This window comes from Podarcis gaigeae (genome assembly GCF_964106915.1).
Source record: "Podarcis gaigeae genome assembly, chromosome: 17".
NCBI lineage: Eukaryota > Metazoa > Chordata > Lepidosauria > Squamata > Lacertidae > Podarcis > Podarcis gaigeae.
The window spans coordinates 13,351,854-13,365,044 of NC_139694.1; the positions used below are offsets into that span (position 1 = coordinate 13,351,854).

Here is a 13,191-nt window from a genome sequence, read left to right on the forward strand (position 1 = left end):
CTTAGAATTCGCGTTGTTTCCATCTGACAGAGTGAGCTGCTACGAAAAACAAAACAAAACATTTTCTTGGCAGTTTTGGAAAACGATGTGCTCCAGCAGCACTGTCAGCCACCAATGCAGTCAGGATGCTTGTTTCTTTAGAACAGTGTTTCCCAAGCTTTGGGTCCCCAGCTGTTTTTGAACTACAAGTCCCATCATCCCTGAACACTTCTGCTAGCTAGGGATGATGGGAGTTGTAGTCCAAAAAAAGCAACAGTTTCTTTGGCAAAAACCACACAATTTCAAATTAATGCTGAGGAGATGAAAAGGATAATCCTTTCGTTTAAGCAAGGGAAATCACCTGGTATGGATGGCATCCCAATAGATCTGTTGAGATTAGATATAGAATGGTGGGCCATTAAACTTGTACCCATTTTTAATTCTATCTATCACTCAGCCCATGTACCTAAGTCGTGGAACAACTCGATAGTGGTTCCGATCTTCAAAAAAGGTGATAGGAATTGCCAAGAGAATTACAGGCCTATAAGTTTGCTACCATGCATAAGCAAAATCTATGCTAAATCTCTGCTTATTAAATTGGAAGAATGGATGCTGACAAAAGGCCTACCTGGTAAAGAGCAGGCTGGTTTTAAGGCAGGCTCGTCAACTCTTGACCAGTGTCTAATGTTAAGTCATCTTGTGGATAAATATGTCATGAGAAATAAACGGAAACTCTTTGTGGCATTTGTGGATTTAAAAAGTGCCTTTGATTCGGTCGACCGCAACAAACTATGGTCTAAACTAGAACATCTTGGTATTGACCCATATTTACTTACACTGATTCAAAGCTTACACTTTAATAACCAAATATATATTAAAGTATCAAAAGATGGTAGACTTGCAGGTCCTATTCTGAACAATCGAGGAGTTAGGCAAGGCTGTATCTTGGCCCCCACCCTATTTAATCTTTTTTTATCTGACCTACCATTATTCCTTCAAAACGCAACCACTCATACTCCTTATTTAAACAATTGCCCACTCTCTTTACTACTTTATGCAGATGATGCTGTAATTATTTCACTATCTGTTTTGGGTTTAAAAAAATTATTCAAGAGTTTTTCAAACTACTGCTCTCTTAATAATCTCAAAATTAATTATGATAAGACAAAGATTATGCAATTCAGAAAGAGAGGGAACCCAAAAGGCTGTATAATTAATGGACATCTAATACAGGAAGTTAAGCATTTCAATTATCTGGGAATTACATTTAAAAATAATATGAATTGGAATACACATATATGTGCAGCTATAGCTAAGGCCAAAGTGACTGCCCACCATATAAAATCCTATTTTTTTTCTCCAGTGGGAAACAGATACATCCCTGCTGTATTGCAAGTGATTGATATGAGACTTTGTGCCCAACTTCTATACGGCACACCAGTGTGGATTTCAGGCGACCTCAAGAGGTTGGATAAATTTCACGCTTCCCTTTTGAGGTCATTATTAGGACTTGCAAACTTAGTAAAATATGAAACAATATGTTGTGAGCTGGGAATATTGCCTTTATCAGTAAGAGCATGGCTGAGGACCCTGAAATATTGGATCTTCCTCCATTATAGAGCCCTATCCCCTAATTCTCTACTTTACGATCTTTTAAGTGATAATGCAATCTACAATCTATCATTGATATGTAAGAGAAAACTGGATTCTATAGGGCTCAATCTAACTGATTTTGAAATCGCTGATCCCAAAGATCCCAAAGAAATTATTAGGAAGACCTTCACAGAAAAAAGTGTTCTCGCCATGCTTGAGGTTGCAAAGCATAGCACCTGCTCTCCTATCCACTTAAATCTCCCTTTGTGTAGAGATTTCCAAAAGGGATACATGACAAATCTGAAGAAACATGAATCATGTAGGCTGTTTATGTTGGCCAGATTTAACATGTTTCCCTCGGCGGTAGTGAGAGGAAGATATTTAGCTATCCCAGAATCAGAGCGTCTCTGCAAATGCAGTAAAAAGGAACTAGATACTTTAGAACATATATTCTTCTCCTGTGATTTTGGCAGCCATGCCAGAATACAATTGTATGAGGCCCTAAAATTCAATAAACAGACTTTTACTCAACCAACTGTTCAGGACATGCTGGCGGACAGCGATGATCAAATTACTTTAATAGCGGCCGAATTTTTAAGAGCTGTCCATGAAGAAAGAATGGGCCATGATAAGGGGACTTAGTGGTTGTTAATGGTAGGTGATGATGTTGCGTTGTATTATTATCTTATATTATATTGTATTATGTTATTTATGTGTGGTGTGTTATGCCTAATAAAGGATTTTGAATTTAAAACAACAACAGCCGGAGACCCAAGTTTGGGAAACACCGTTTTTAGAGACATCTTTTTCATTTGTGATTTCAGAGATATTTTTATTATTCTTTATTTTATTTTATTTTTGAGAGCCTGCTCATAGCTGGGGTTGTAGAGGTTCTGCTATTAGAGGAAAACCATAGACTTCCATAGATTTAATAGTAAACCATAGGGCAGAAGGGAGAGAGAATTGATGGCTTTGGGGGGGATGTGTGTCTTTTAGCAGGAAGTTGAAGATCCTTCAAATGCAGCTTTCTTGGAGGGTGTTGAGGGACCCAAAGACCCTGGCAGTGTTTCCACTGTGGAACTTGCAGAAGCTGAATCTGGACCATCACTGGAAGATGAAACCAGGCCTGGTGGCTACCACTGCAGCCAGTGTGACCGGGTTTTGATGTCTATGCAGGGTCTACGATCGCACGAGAGGAGTCACTTGGCATTGGCCATGTTTACTCGCGAAGACAAGTACAGCTGCCAGTATTGCTCCTTTGTCTCTGCTTTCAGGCACAAGTAAGTCTATATTGTTTTACCATTTCTTCTGCTCACCGTTCAGTTAGCACTTGCCTGCGTGCTAAAAGGCGGGATTCTATATCCACACAGAAGCACATATTGTTTTTTTGATGCACTGATGTTGGATGGGCATTGCCAACTCAGAATAGCTAGTTTTTCATTGTGGCCTGCCAGTTATGCATGTAGGAATCGTGACAAATTGTTTTAAGTCTCCAGACTTTATCTTCAAGGAGATATATACTTCAAAATGTAGGACAGAAATGCACACCAGATTCTCAACATCCTATTGCAAATTTCAATCTCTCTCTCTATATATATTATACACACACATACACACAAACACAATTTTTCAGATTTTTTAAATTTTATAATCACAATAATTCATATATTCAATACTTTTCTAAGAATACAATATAGACTCCCCACCCCACCCCTGTCCTGAATTCCAATTTTCTCCCCCATAATTTCTTGCATCTCATTTTATTTCTCCAAATTCTTTGTTTTCCCTCTTACTTATCTTAATTTCCAGTTGTATAATTACATAAATGGTATATCAAACCTGCAAAGCAAATTTCAATCTCAATTAAAACCAACATCCCCCTATTCATTTATGGTTTTCAAAGATTGGCCCTACTGAGGATCCATTCTAGGGAGCAAGTCTGTCACACACCTGAGTCAATGCACTGCGCACCTTGCATCAAAGAATAATAAAGAATACGATTGGTTGTCTCACAAATGTGTATCATATCTGAGAGAACGTGACCCAAGAGCTGTGTTTGCTTTCAGTAGGCAAATGTATATAAATAAATGAATTGTTTTCAAATTGGCCCTTTGAGTTGGGATACGCCGCAAATTTAACAGTAATTGCTGGGATTGCTCAGCTGGTAAAGCACGAGACTCTTAATCTCGGGGCTGTGAGTTTGAGCGCCACACTGGGCAAAAAGATTCCTGAACTGCAGGGGGTTGGATTAGATGACCCTTCTTGGTCCCTTCCAGCTCTACAATTCTATGACTCTATGAATCACTGTTCCAGGGTACACAAACTGAAGACAACACGTCGTGCCCCCAAACTCTAGCCCAGAGTTTGAGGGACACTTAAACCCATGATGTTGGGTTGTGGTCTGTTAGGTGTTGCCATTCTTTACAGGATAAACCACTCACTGCAAAAATGTCCATGATGGGAACAAGAGAGAATGTGGGGCAGATAGTTATCTCTTTGAAGTAGATGTCATTGCCTCCCCCCAACCACATCACCCCAATCTGAGCCTTTCCCTGCTCTACTCTGTTTGCACACAGTGTCACCATTGAGTTGTCAGTGCTGGATCTCTTTAAAAGCAGGCAACTGGATTCATGCCTGCCTTATTGCTCTCAGAATAATACCATCATTTCATTGTGTGCCTGGTGCAGAGGCCTGGACAGTGAAGTAGAAGAAGTCATATTTAAGCTGCAGTCCCAAACACACCTACTAGGGAGTAAACCTCATTGAACAGAGCAGGAGTTAGGTCTGAGTTGGCTTGCTTGGGATTAGGGATGTTAGATGCTATTAGCAACCAGAACAGAATGATCTTCACCTTTCCCTGAAGGCAGAGTGGGAACTACTCTGGTGGAAAAGACTGACACTTGTTTTACAGCAGGTGAACAGGTTTCCCTCCTCCTTTAATAATTTATAATAATATAATAATAATTTATTATTGATACTCTGCCCATCTGGCTGGGCTTCCCCAGCCACACTGGGCGGCTTCCAAATGAATATTAAAATACTGTAATATATCAAACATTAAAAGCTTCCCTAAACAGGGTTGCCTTCAGATGTCTTCTAAAAGTCTGGTAGTTGTTCTTCTCTTTGACATCTGGTGGGAGGGCGTTCCACAGGGAGGGCGCCACTACCGTGAAGGCCCTCTGCCTGGTTCCCTGTTCCTTTCCTGGTATTCCACTTGCGGGCCAATCCACAGCCCACAAGCAACTTTCTGGGAAGTCCCCAATGGTTCCCCCAAAAGTCTCCACTTCCTGCCTCACCTGTGTGGACTTTCCTAGACTGAGGAATAGCAGCCTGGATGTCTATTTCAGCCTTGAAAAGTCCCATCAAGTTGAGGAAGAAAGTAGGGCGGTGCAATTCTTTACCACTTCTTCCTTTGTCTTTCTGGAGTTTCCCGATCACCAGAACTGAATCAGCACTGGATCAAGTTGACAGATTCACCTCTGTGAAATTGTCTGCCTGTGTCATCTAAAGAGGATTGAGGCATGTAGGTTGTCTGGGAGTGAGCAGAGGATGGAAATCCCAGAGAGATGCTGTTTGTTTGGGGGGGGGGCTGTGTGTGTGTGTGTGTGTGTGTGAGAGAGAGAGAGAGAGAGAATGAATATGGATGAAGGGAAGACAAAGGGGGCATCCTTGCACACTTTGCCATTGGCTTTGCCCACCACTGGTAAAGGTAAAGGGACCCCTGACCATTAGGTCCAGTCGTGGCTGACTCTGGGGTTGCTGCGTTCATCTCGCTTTATTGGCCGAGGGAGCCAGCGTACAGCTTCCGGGTCATGTGGCCAGCATGACTAAGCCGCTTCTGGTGAACCAGAACAGCGCATGGAAACGCCGTTTACCTTCCCGCTGGAGCGGTACCTATTTATCTACTTGCACTTCGTCCTTTTGAACTGCTAGGTTGGCAGGAGCAGGCACCGAGCAACGGGAGCTCACCCCGTCGCGGGGATTCGAACCGCCTACCTTCTGATCGGCAAGTCCTAGGCTCTGTGGTTTAACCCACAGCGCCACCCGCGTGCCGGCCCACCACTGGTATGCAGCTCTTAACCACGTTCCCCAGTGGGAATCGGCCCCCAAAGTTTCCCGACTCCTGCTGTATTCAATCAGTGGCTCTGAACCAGCCTAGGACTTTTGTCACACAACACTGCATATGGAAATAATTTTCTTTGAATAAAAATACACTCTAAAAGTATGGGAAACTCCCCCCTCCACCCAAAAAAAGAGACCCTTGCCTTTGAGGGGTGGAATTAGGAAAATGTAGGCTTTTCTAGCATTTGGTATCTGTAATATATGTCTAAAATTAACCCTGAGGTCTCATGTGTCCAAGGGGTTGTGGTGGAAATATTAAGTAGAGTCTTAGCCATCATGCCGACAGAAGAGGAAAGTTCGCTAAAGTATCATCAGGCACTTAATATTTAGGAGAAATTCACTTTTGAATAAATTTGTAGAAAAATGGAAGGAGTTAATAATTTTAATTGAAAATGTATTATTTAAAATTAGGAAGTACAACATTTACATATTTGAGATATAGAACACCTTAGAGAGATACAGTCATACCTCGGTTGAATATGCTTCATGTTGAGTGCGTTCGAGTTGCGCTCCGCGGCAACCCGGAAGTAACGGAGCGCATTACTTCCGTGTTTCGCTGCATGCACAGACGCTCAAAATGACGTCATGTGCAGAAGAGGCGAAAAGCAACGCACGCAGACTTGCCGTCGCTAGTTACGTTTACTTCTTGATGCTAATGGGGCTCCGGAACGGATCCCGTTCGCATCCCGAGGTACCACTGTATCTACCTTTCCAGTTTGTGCTCCTCATATAAACTAGATGCAAGATGCTAGATAATGTGAGCAGTGCTTTTTTTCTAGAAAAATAGGTGCTGGTACTCATTATGAAGTTGTTACATTAAGTGCCACACTTTTTAACTACAAAAAAGAGAGGTGCTGGTACTACGTATCCTTCAGTACCTCCTGGGGGGGGGGGAGCGTTGAATTGTTGAGTCTAATGGTATGGACAGCAGGCTGATGAATTGATTTAACAGTTATATTTATTTATAAAAAAGTATGTAAATGACCCCAAGTGCCAGTGAACTGCCTCCTTCCCACCCCTTCATTGCGACTGCTGACCCAAATACTAAACTCTGGTAAATGTGTGTGAGTTGCAAATGATAACAAAAGCAGAGAAAACCAGATCCATTCTTTAAAATAAAAGTAGATTGCTAGGTTCCGTTTACATTATTTGCATGTATGTGCTCAGTCAATGGCTTTTGATACAAGAATGTGGGTAATTCAAAAAAGAATACAAGCGACCCTATTTTAATAAGTGAAATGCTGGAGGGCTGGGTTTTTCCTCTCTCTCTCTCTCCATAGTCCTTCTTTGCACTGCTTATTTATTAATGGATTTTCTCCCTCTGAACCTTTTCACACTTCCTCACAATTCTGTCAAGTCCGTCCTGGCTTCTCTCCTGGGTGGAAAGATAGGAATCTCTCTTCTGAACAGAAACATGGTACCACTAGGGGGCTGCATTTACAGATGGACAGGGATAAAATTGTATTAGTCCTCTCTCTCTCTCTCTCTCTCTCTCTCACACACACACACACACACACACACACAAATGTGTTTTAAGACACTGAACCTAAACATTTCCCCCTTCTTCCAACCTTCAGAGCACAAGGATTTTTAAAATTCTTTCTCTTTAAAAGTCTTGTAAAAAATTTTTTTAGGATGGCCTTCACACTGGCATGTAGAGAGCATCTTCCTGGGTTGGAAATAACATTCACAGTACTCTCAGAACATCACTCACAGTTCATCTTCTTAGTATGGTGAACTTACTGAATCTTTAATATTTTGATGCAATAAATTGAAGCCGTTACCCTATAGTCATTAAATTAATACACTTTCCCAAGCTGTATGTTAGCCCTTTTATGTTTTGTAAGCTATACATTTTCTTTATATCGTTTTCAAGCAGTTGATGAGATACTACAAATTAGGACTCTGAATTCTGATCAATTTCAACCCCCCCCCCCCCCCGGTCTTGTTAAATAACAATAAATGTGAAATGCAGAGCTTATGATGTAACCCTTGCTGTCTATATCGATTCTGGGATGAGAAAACCATTTCTTCCAAGTTTCAAATTGGTTTATCAAATAACAGACAATCCCTGGGGAAAAAACAGCAACACAATCACACCAAGAGAAACTTGCATGTTACTTTCGCAATAGGAATTTAAGAGGCTACAAGACTAAAACATTCCAGTATAATCTACACAATATCAAATAGATGGTGCAGGGTGCAATCCTGTACTGAAGATATAGCAACTGGGGAACCGTAGGATCCTGTGGGAGCCCTGCTGTGCTGGCAAAACACCTTGGATAAGCAGCTGCAGACTCCACTGGCAGAGCCATTTCACCAGTGTGAAGATACGCCAAAGGAATAGCTGAACTGAGAGATGGGAGTCACGGGTGGGATGTGGGGAGCACAGGGAGGGAGCACACGGTTAGTCCACATCTATACTGCTTCAGTTCATGGCCACAGTCCTGTTGGCAACGCAACACCCTTCCCAGACACGGTGCACAAAATTTCAATGGGACAGGAGGTGGGGAAAATACATTGACAACTGCCCCTTCTTTTTTAGAAAAAGTTTTATTCATTTGGTTTTTCAGATTCAAATTTCACAATCGTATATTGAACATAAATCATAAAAACAATCATCTCCTGGACTTCCATCCTACCCTTTGTGGGTCTCAATAGAATAGAATAGAATAGAATAGAATAGAATAGAATAGAATAGAATAGAATAGAATAGAATTTATTATTTATACCCCGCCCATCTGGCTGGGCTTCCCCAGCCACTCTGGGTGGCCTACAATAGAGTATTAAAATACAGTGGTCCGTTAAACATTAAAAGCTTCCCTAAACAGAGCAGCCTTCAGATGTCTTCTAAAAGTCTGGTAGTTGTTCTTCTCTTTGACATCTGGTGGGAGGGCGTTCCACAGGGCAGGTGCCACCACCAAGAAGGCCCTCTGCCTGGTTCCCTGTAAAATGGCTTCTCGCAGTGAGGGAACCACCAGAAGGCCCTCGGCACTGTACCTCAGTGTCTGGGCAGAACAATGGGGGTGGAGACACTCCTTCAGGTATACTGGACCGAGGCCGTTTAGGGCTTTATTCATTATTAATCATTTCCTCCTGCATCTTTTATGATGATCCAAATCTCCATTACTGTATATTAAAAACTCACCATTAAACTACAAGTGATATTCCAGTTGATTTTAACTATTTACAATGGTCTTTAACATAAGTTATAATTTTTGCCCATTCTTCATTAAAATTTTGGTCTTCCTGCTTTCTGGTTCTTCCGGTCATTTTACCCATTTTGACATAGTCCATCAACTTCATCAGCCATTCTTCTCTGGTAGGGACTTCTATCTTCTTTCCATTTCTGGAAAACTGTCCCTTCTAGGTCACCACAACAGATCATAGTGTACTGCGGGACCCAGCACCCAATTACAGCACACCAATACCCAGTATGTACAACCCCACTCAGGGAGACCAAAACTCAGATGATGAGATGCATGGCATGAGGCTATAACTCTCTAGCACTCGCCATGCACCCTTAGAGCTCACAAGGTTCTGGCAATAGGAAATTATAAAGAAAGGACACTTCACACAAAACTGTTCAGAATACACATGGGGACTTGACACTGCTAACGCTTCTGTGCCTAGAACTCTTTAGCAGGTCCCTTACCTTGGGACCCCAGACACATCAAGAAGACTCACTCAACACAATGAGAGCGGCAGGACAGAGCACTCAACCCAGGTAAGCAAGGGAAGGGTGAGGGACACATACCTGCTGTCTTCCATGATTCCCCCAACCTATTTGCCACTGCCTCAATGGTGCAAAGTGTCTCACACATGCACGAGAGGCCCTCATCCCCACACGCAGGTATTTGGGGGGGGGGGGCTGGGCACCCCATTCCGAGCCTTGCTACTGCCGACCAAACATACGTGAACACTTTTTCCTTCGGTGCATAGAGCGAAACAGCTGTGTTTCACTGCAAACCCCAAGGGGGTAATAAAGTCTCTGCAGCCTGCCTTTCAGTGAAGGGATGAGGCTTTGGAAGAAGCACTGGCTCAACAGCCAGGTAGTGGCACCGCTCCTCCTTCCCAACGCTTCTTTACAAACATCTGCCATGCATCCAGTAGATTTGTGTAAGTGTGTGACTACTGCTCTGAATTCTCTTGTGTCTCCTGCTTTTCTACAGGCTGCTTCCCGCAAGCGCAGGATTTATCCCACACAGCGTTCTGTGCAGAAGGGGACATGACCAGGAGCAGGGTCCAGGATGCTTCCACCTGTTCCCTCGTGGAGGAACGGAAACACCTGTTAAGGAACAGGTGAAGGTGTCCCTCACCTGGAGCTGGTGCCTGCTGTCCACCAAGCTACTGCTCAAGGCACAGGAGCCCTGCTGGGGCGACTGGTTGGCAACCCCCACCCCTCTATGTGTCTTTCCTTTCCGGGATCAACCATCCTAAAAGCTGCTCAGTAAAGGTTTTGCAATTGGCCTGCGTGTCGTTTCTTTATTTCCGATTGACAGATGGGAATCCCTTTCTCGCACCCTAGTAGGATTTGGCTTCTGTTGGCCTGGGGGGTGGCACTCTGATGGGGCAGGGAACTCGGTGAAATCAGGGGCAGTGGCCCCAACCCTCTGCAGCTGGTTTTTCTTGGGTTGCCCTGGGGGCAGGCCTTATAGTGTGAACAAATAGGAGGGAGGGAGGGATGAGGAAAGGAAAGAGATGGTTTGCTGGGAAATGACCAACCAGTTTAGCCTATTAGGCAAAATAGCAGGGCTGGGAGGGAGGGGGGAATCTGTCATGTGGGTTGCCTGGGGAAGGATTGGGCCAGAAAGGCTGGGTGGCCATGCAGAAAACGTGTCTGACTTGCTGCTGTTGGAAGCAAGACGCTGAACTGAATTTATTGTAATCTAGTCCAGCAAAGGCAGATTTATCAATTTTTTGCAGGCTGGTTCTGCTCTGATAGCAATAATTTCACCATGGATATCTTTATTCGCTTGCATTAGGAAATGTGCTCTTTAGTGGTAAGCATTGTGACTGCGTCTCTGCTAAGAAAATGTGCTCCCTTGCACAAATAGGCACAGGTACCTTTTTCTCGTGGCAGAGAGCAGGAACTTCTCAACCACCTGCTGAATATTCTTATTTCGACTGATAAATATTAAAATGAATGAACAATGGCCAGTCAGATAAAAAAGGGGAAAGCTCTTGAAGTTACTTGAGATTAGCTATGGAGACTCAACTTCCTCTTTTCCTCATATGAACACACTGCAGGCACATTTGGACTGGATATAAAAGGATGGAGGAAACTGCTGTTTTTCAACATTTCAAAATTCTACCTATTTGTTTTCCCAGACACATGTTCAACTTTTCGGTTTGCAGCACAAGTTTGAAACTGACATTTGTTTCAGTATTATTTGAGTTGCAGGCTTGGAAAGAAGTATTTATAGATTGAATGAGTTTGTTTACAGGAGGGTGAATTTCAATTGAACGTTAGAAAAAAACCCAGGTTGTTTCTGAGTTTTTAGAGCAAGCTAAGAGGATCTGGTAGCTATATTTTGGTTTTGCTCCTTTATTAGTCCTGACATTAGCCTGCTAAGTCATCTTCAAAGCAAGCTTCCCCCCCCCCTTATGATTTTATATCCTTGGCTTTATCAATTGTTTTGCCTACTTGCCATAATCATTGGGTGCAAAAGATGAACCAGATACAACCCAGTTTGGCTTTTGTTGGCTTGTATCTTACGCAGATTTCTCCGCCACGCTTCTTTCTGCCAGTGTTAAGTCAAATAAGTTTTGCATTCAAGTGCCATCCAGTTTTCAGCTGAAAAAATGATTCACAATTTCCCCTTCTTTCCTTTTGCTTCTCATTGCCGCTTCTCCCTTGACAAAGTTTGGATCGCCATATGCAAGCCCACCATGGACATCATAAACCATTCCGCTGCAAACTCTGCCCTTTCAAGTCCTCCTATAACAGCCGCCTGAAAACTCACCTACTCAAAGCTCATGCTGGTAAGTCTTATTCCTCCATTTCATGGTGAAGAAGGTCTCTAAAGCATCTCTCCTTCCCCCCCAACCCTTGCAGCTACTGCTGCTGTTAATCAGCCAGCTTGTCATTTTTTTAATCATTTTATTGCCTTGGAGTGTGCGTTCAACCCAATCAGGAGAAAGGTGTAGGCGCAGTGTTGAAGTTAAGGCAACATTACGTTGAGCAGAACTGAACTTGGAATTGGGCCAATCACATTAGGTGAAGAGGTGATCCCAAATTGGCAGGTCAGAACAGCAAGCCGGGTTGGAAATCAGGCACATAAATTAATCTGCCATTGTGGCGGGAAGCAGAGAAAGAAGTAGAAGGAATACTCTTGAGATTCCTTTTCAAGTCTTAAGGGTAAGGCTTTCTGGAAGATGTTTGTGAGGCAAATGCATTGAGCACTGTGGCAAGGGAGAGCTGTGTCAAATTTTCACCTTCAAACATTTTTAGATGAAATGCATGCTTTCAAAGAGTAGGGAAATCATCCTGAAAGGGGATTATCTTTCATTTTCCCCCATGCTCTATTTTAACCCGTGCGCAGCCATTCTCCATGCTCCTGCAAAAATACCTCGCTGCTTTGCACTATTTTATTTATTTCAAAGAACCTCAAAGGGCTTCTTCCACGATGTGATTCCAACCAATCAGGGATCCCAGGGTGAATGTAACGGTGACATGTCTACTTCAGTGAGAGCAAATGAAGTCACAGTGGAGCTCACAGTACAATGAACCACAGAATGTACATTCAGACACACATGTCACGGAGAACAGTGGAATGTGTGCTTGAATGCGGTTTTCATGCACATCCAAATGTGTGTTCCAAGAGACTCTAGTTCATCCTGATACGCATTCCCGGTGCGCACTTCGGCTGCTTCTCCCTGTTTTGTTGCATTGCAGTGCCTTCATTGCTGCAGTGTTTCCAAACAAGGAGTGTCACCCTGGTTGGCCAGGGCAACTGGGATGCACCTCTTCTCCCCCTACAAGTGCCTGTGCACCTCTTTGAGCATCTTCTCCCCCACCTCTACAAAGGAAGGAGAACTTTTTGATGGGTTTTGAAAGTATTTATGTAACTCGGCTATCCTGGTTTGGCTCAGCTCTGCTAAGAATTAGAACTAGAGAGGTAGGTTTCGTGTTCTCTGGAACCTAAACTTCCTACAGCAGCATCCCTTAGGCCACGAGAGCTTCGTGGATGGGTGTGTTTGGTGGGAAATTAAGGGGTAGTAATTTTTGGCCATGGTCTTCATTAGCAACATTGTAGCCTGAAGGTAGTTCAGTTTGGTACCTGATTCATTAGTTCATGGGAACTTTGGTATTCATTTCAAAACCCAAGAGCTCTGATCAGTTTTGTGCTGAAGAGGCATAACTTCTTAGCTAAACGACAGCCGTATGTATTTTGGTTGAGTTCTGTAGCAGCGCCCATTTCAAAGATAAAGGTGAGAAGCTTCATGCAGTTCCATTTATCATTTAAAGTGTGGGTTGGTTGTTGTTTTATATAT

General features: G+C 43.1%; 1 protein-coding gene and 1 long non-coding RNA gene across 11 annotated transcripts in view; one reads left to right on the top strand and one right to left on the bottom strand.

The window, feature by feature from the left end:
• The window catches only part of LOC310835302, a 489,753-nt gene that overhangs the window by 380,982 nt on the left and 95,580 nt on the right, over window positions 1-13,191 (bottom strand). The gene's annotated exons all lie outside the window — the stretch shown is intronic.
• ZNF462 (zinc finger protein 462) overlaps window positions 1-13,191 on the top strand; it is a 166,140-nt gene that overhangs the window by 100,716 nt on the left and 52,233 nt on the right. For 5 of the 10 annotated variants that reach the window (XM_083718120.1, XM_083718124.1, XM_083718116.1 and 2 more), the window contains 2 exons: window positions 2,569-2,852; window positions 11,561-11,679. In XM_083718120.1, the coding sequence (XP_083574246.1) occupies window positions 2,569-2,852; window positions 11,561-11,679 (403 nt within the window). The remainder of the gene's footprint in view (window positions 1-2,568; window positions 2,853-11,560; window positions 11,680-13,191) is intronic. The other 5 variants (XM_083718122.1, XM_083718117.1, XM_083718123.1 and 2 more) reach the window with 2 other exon arrangements.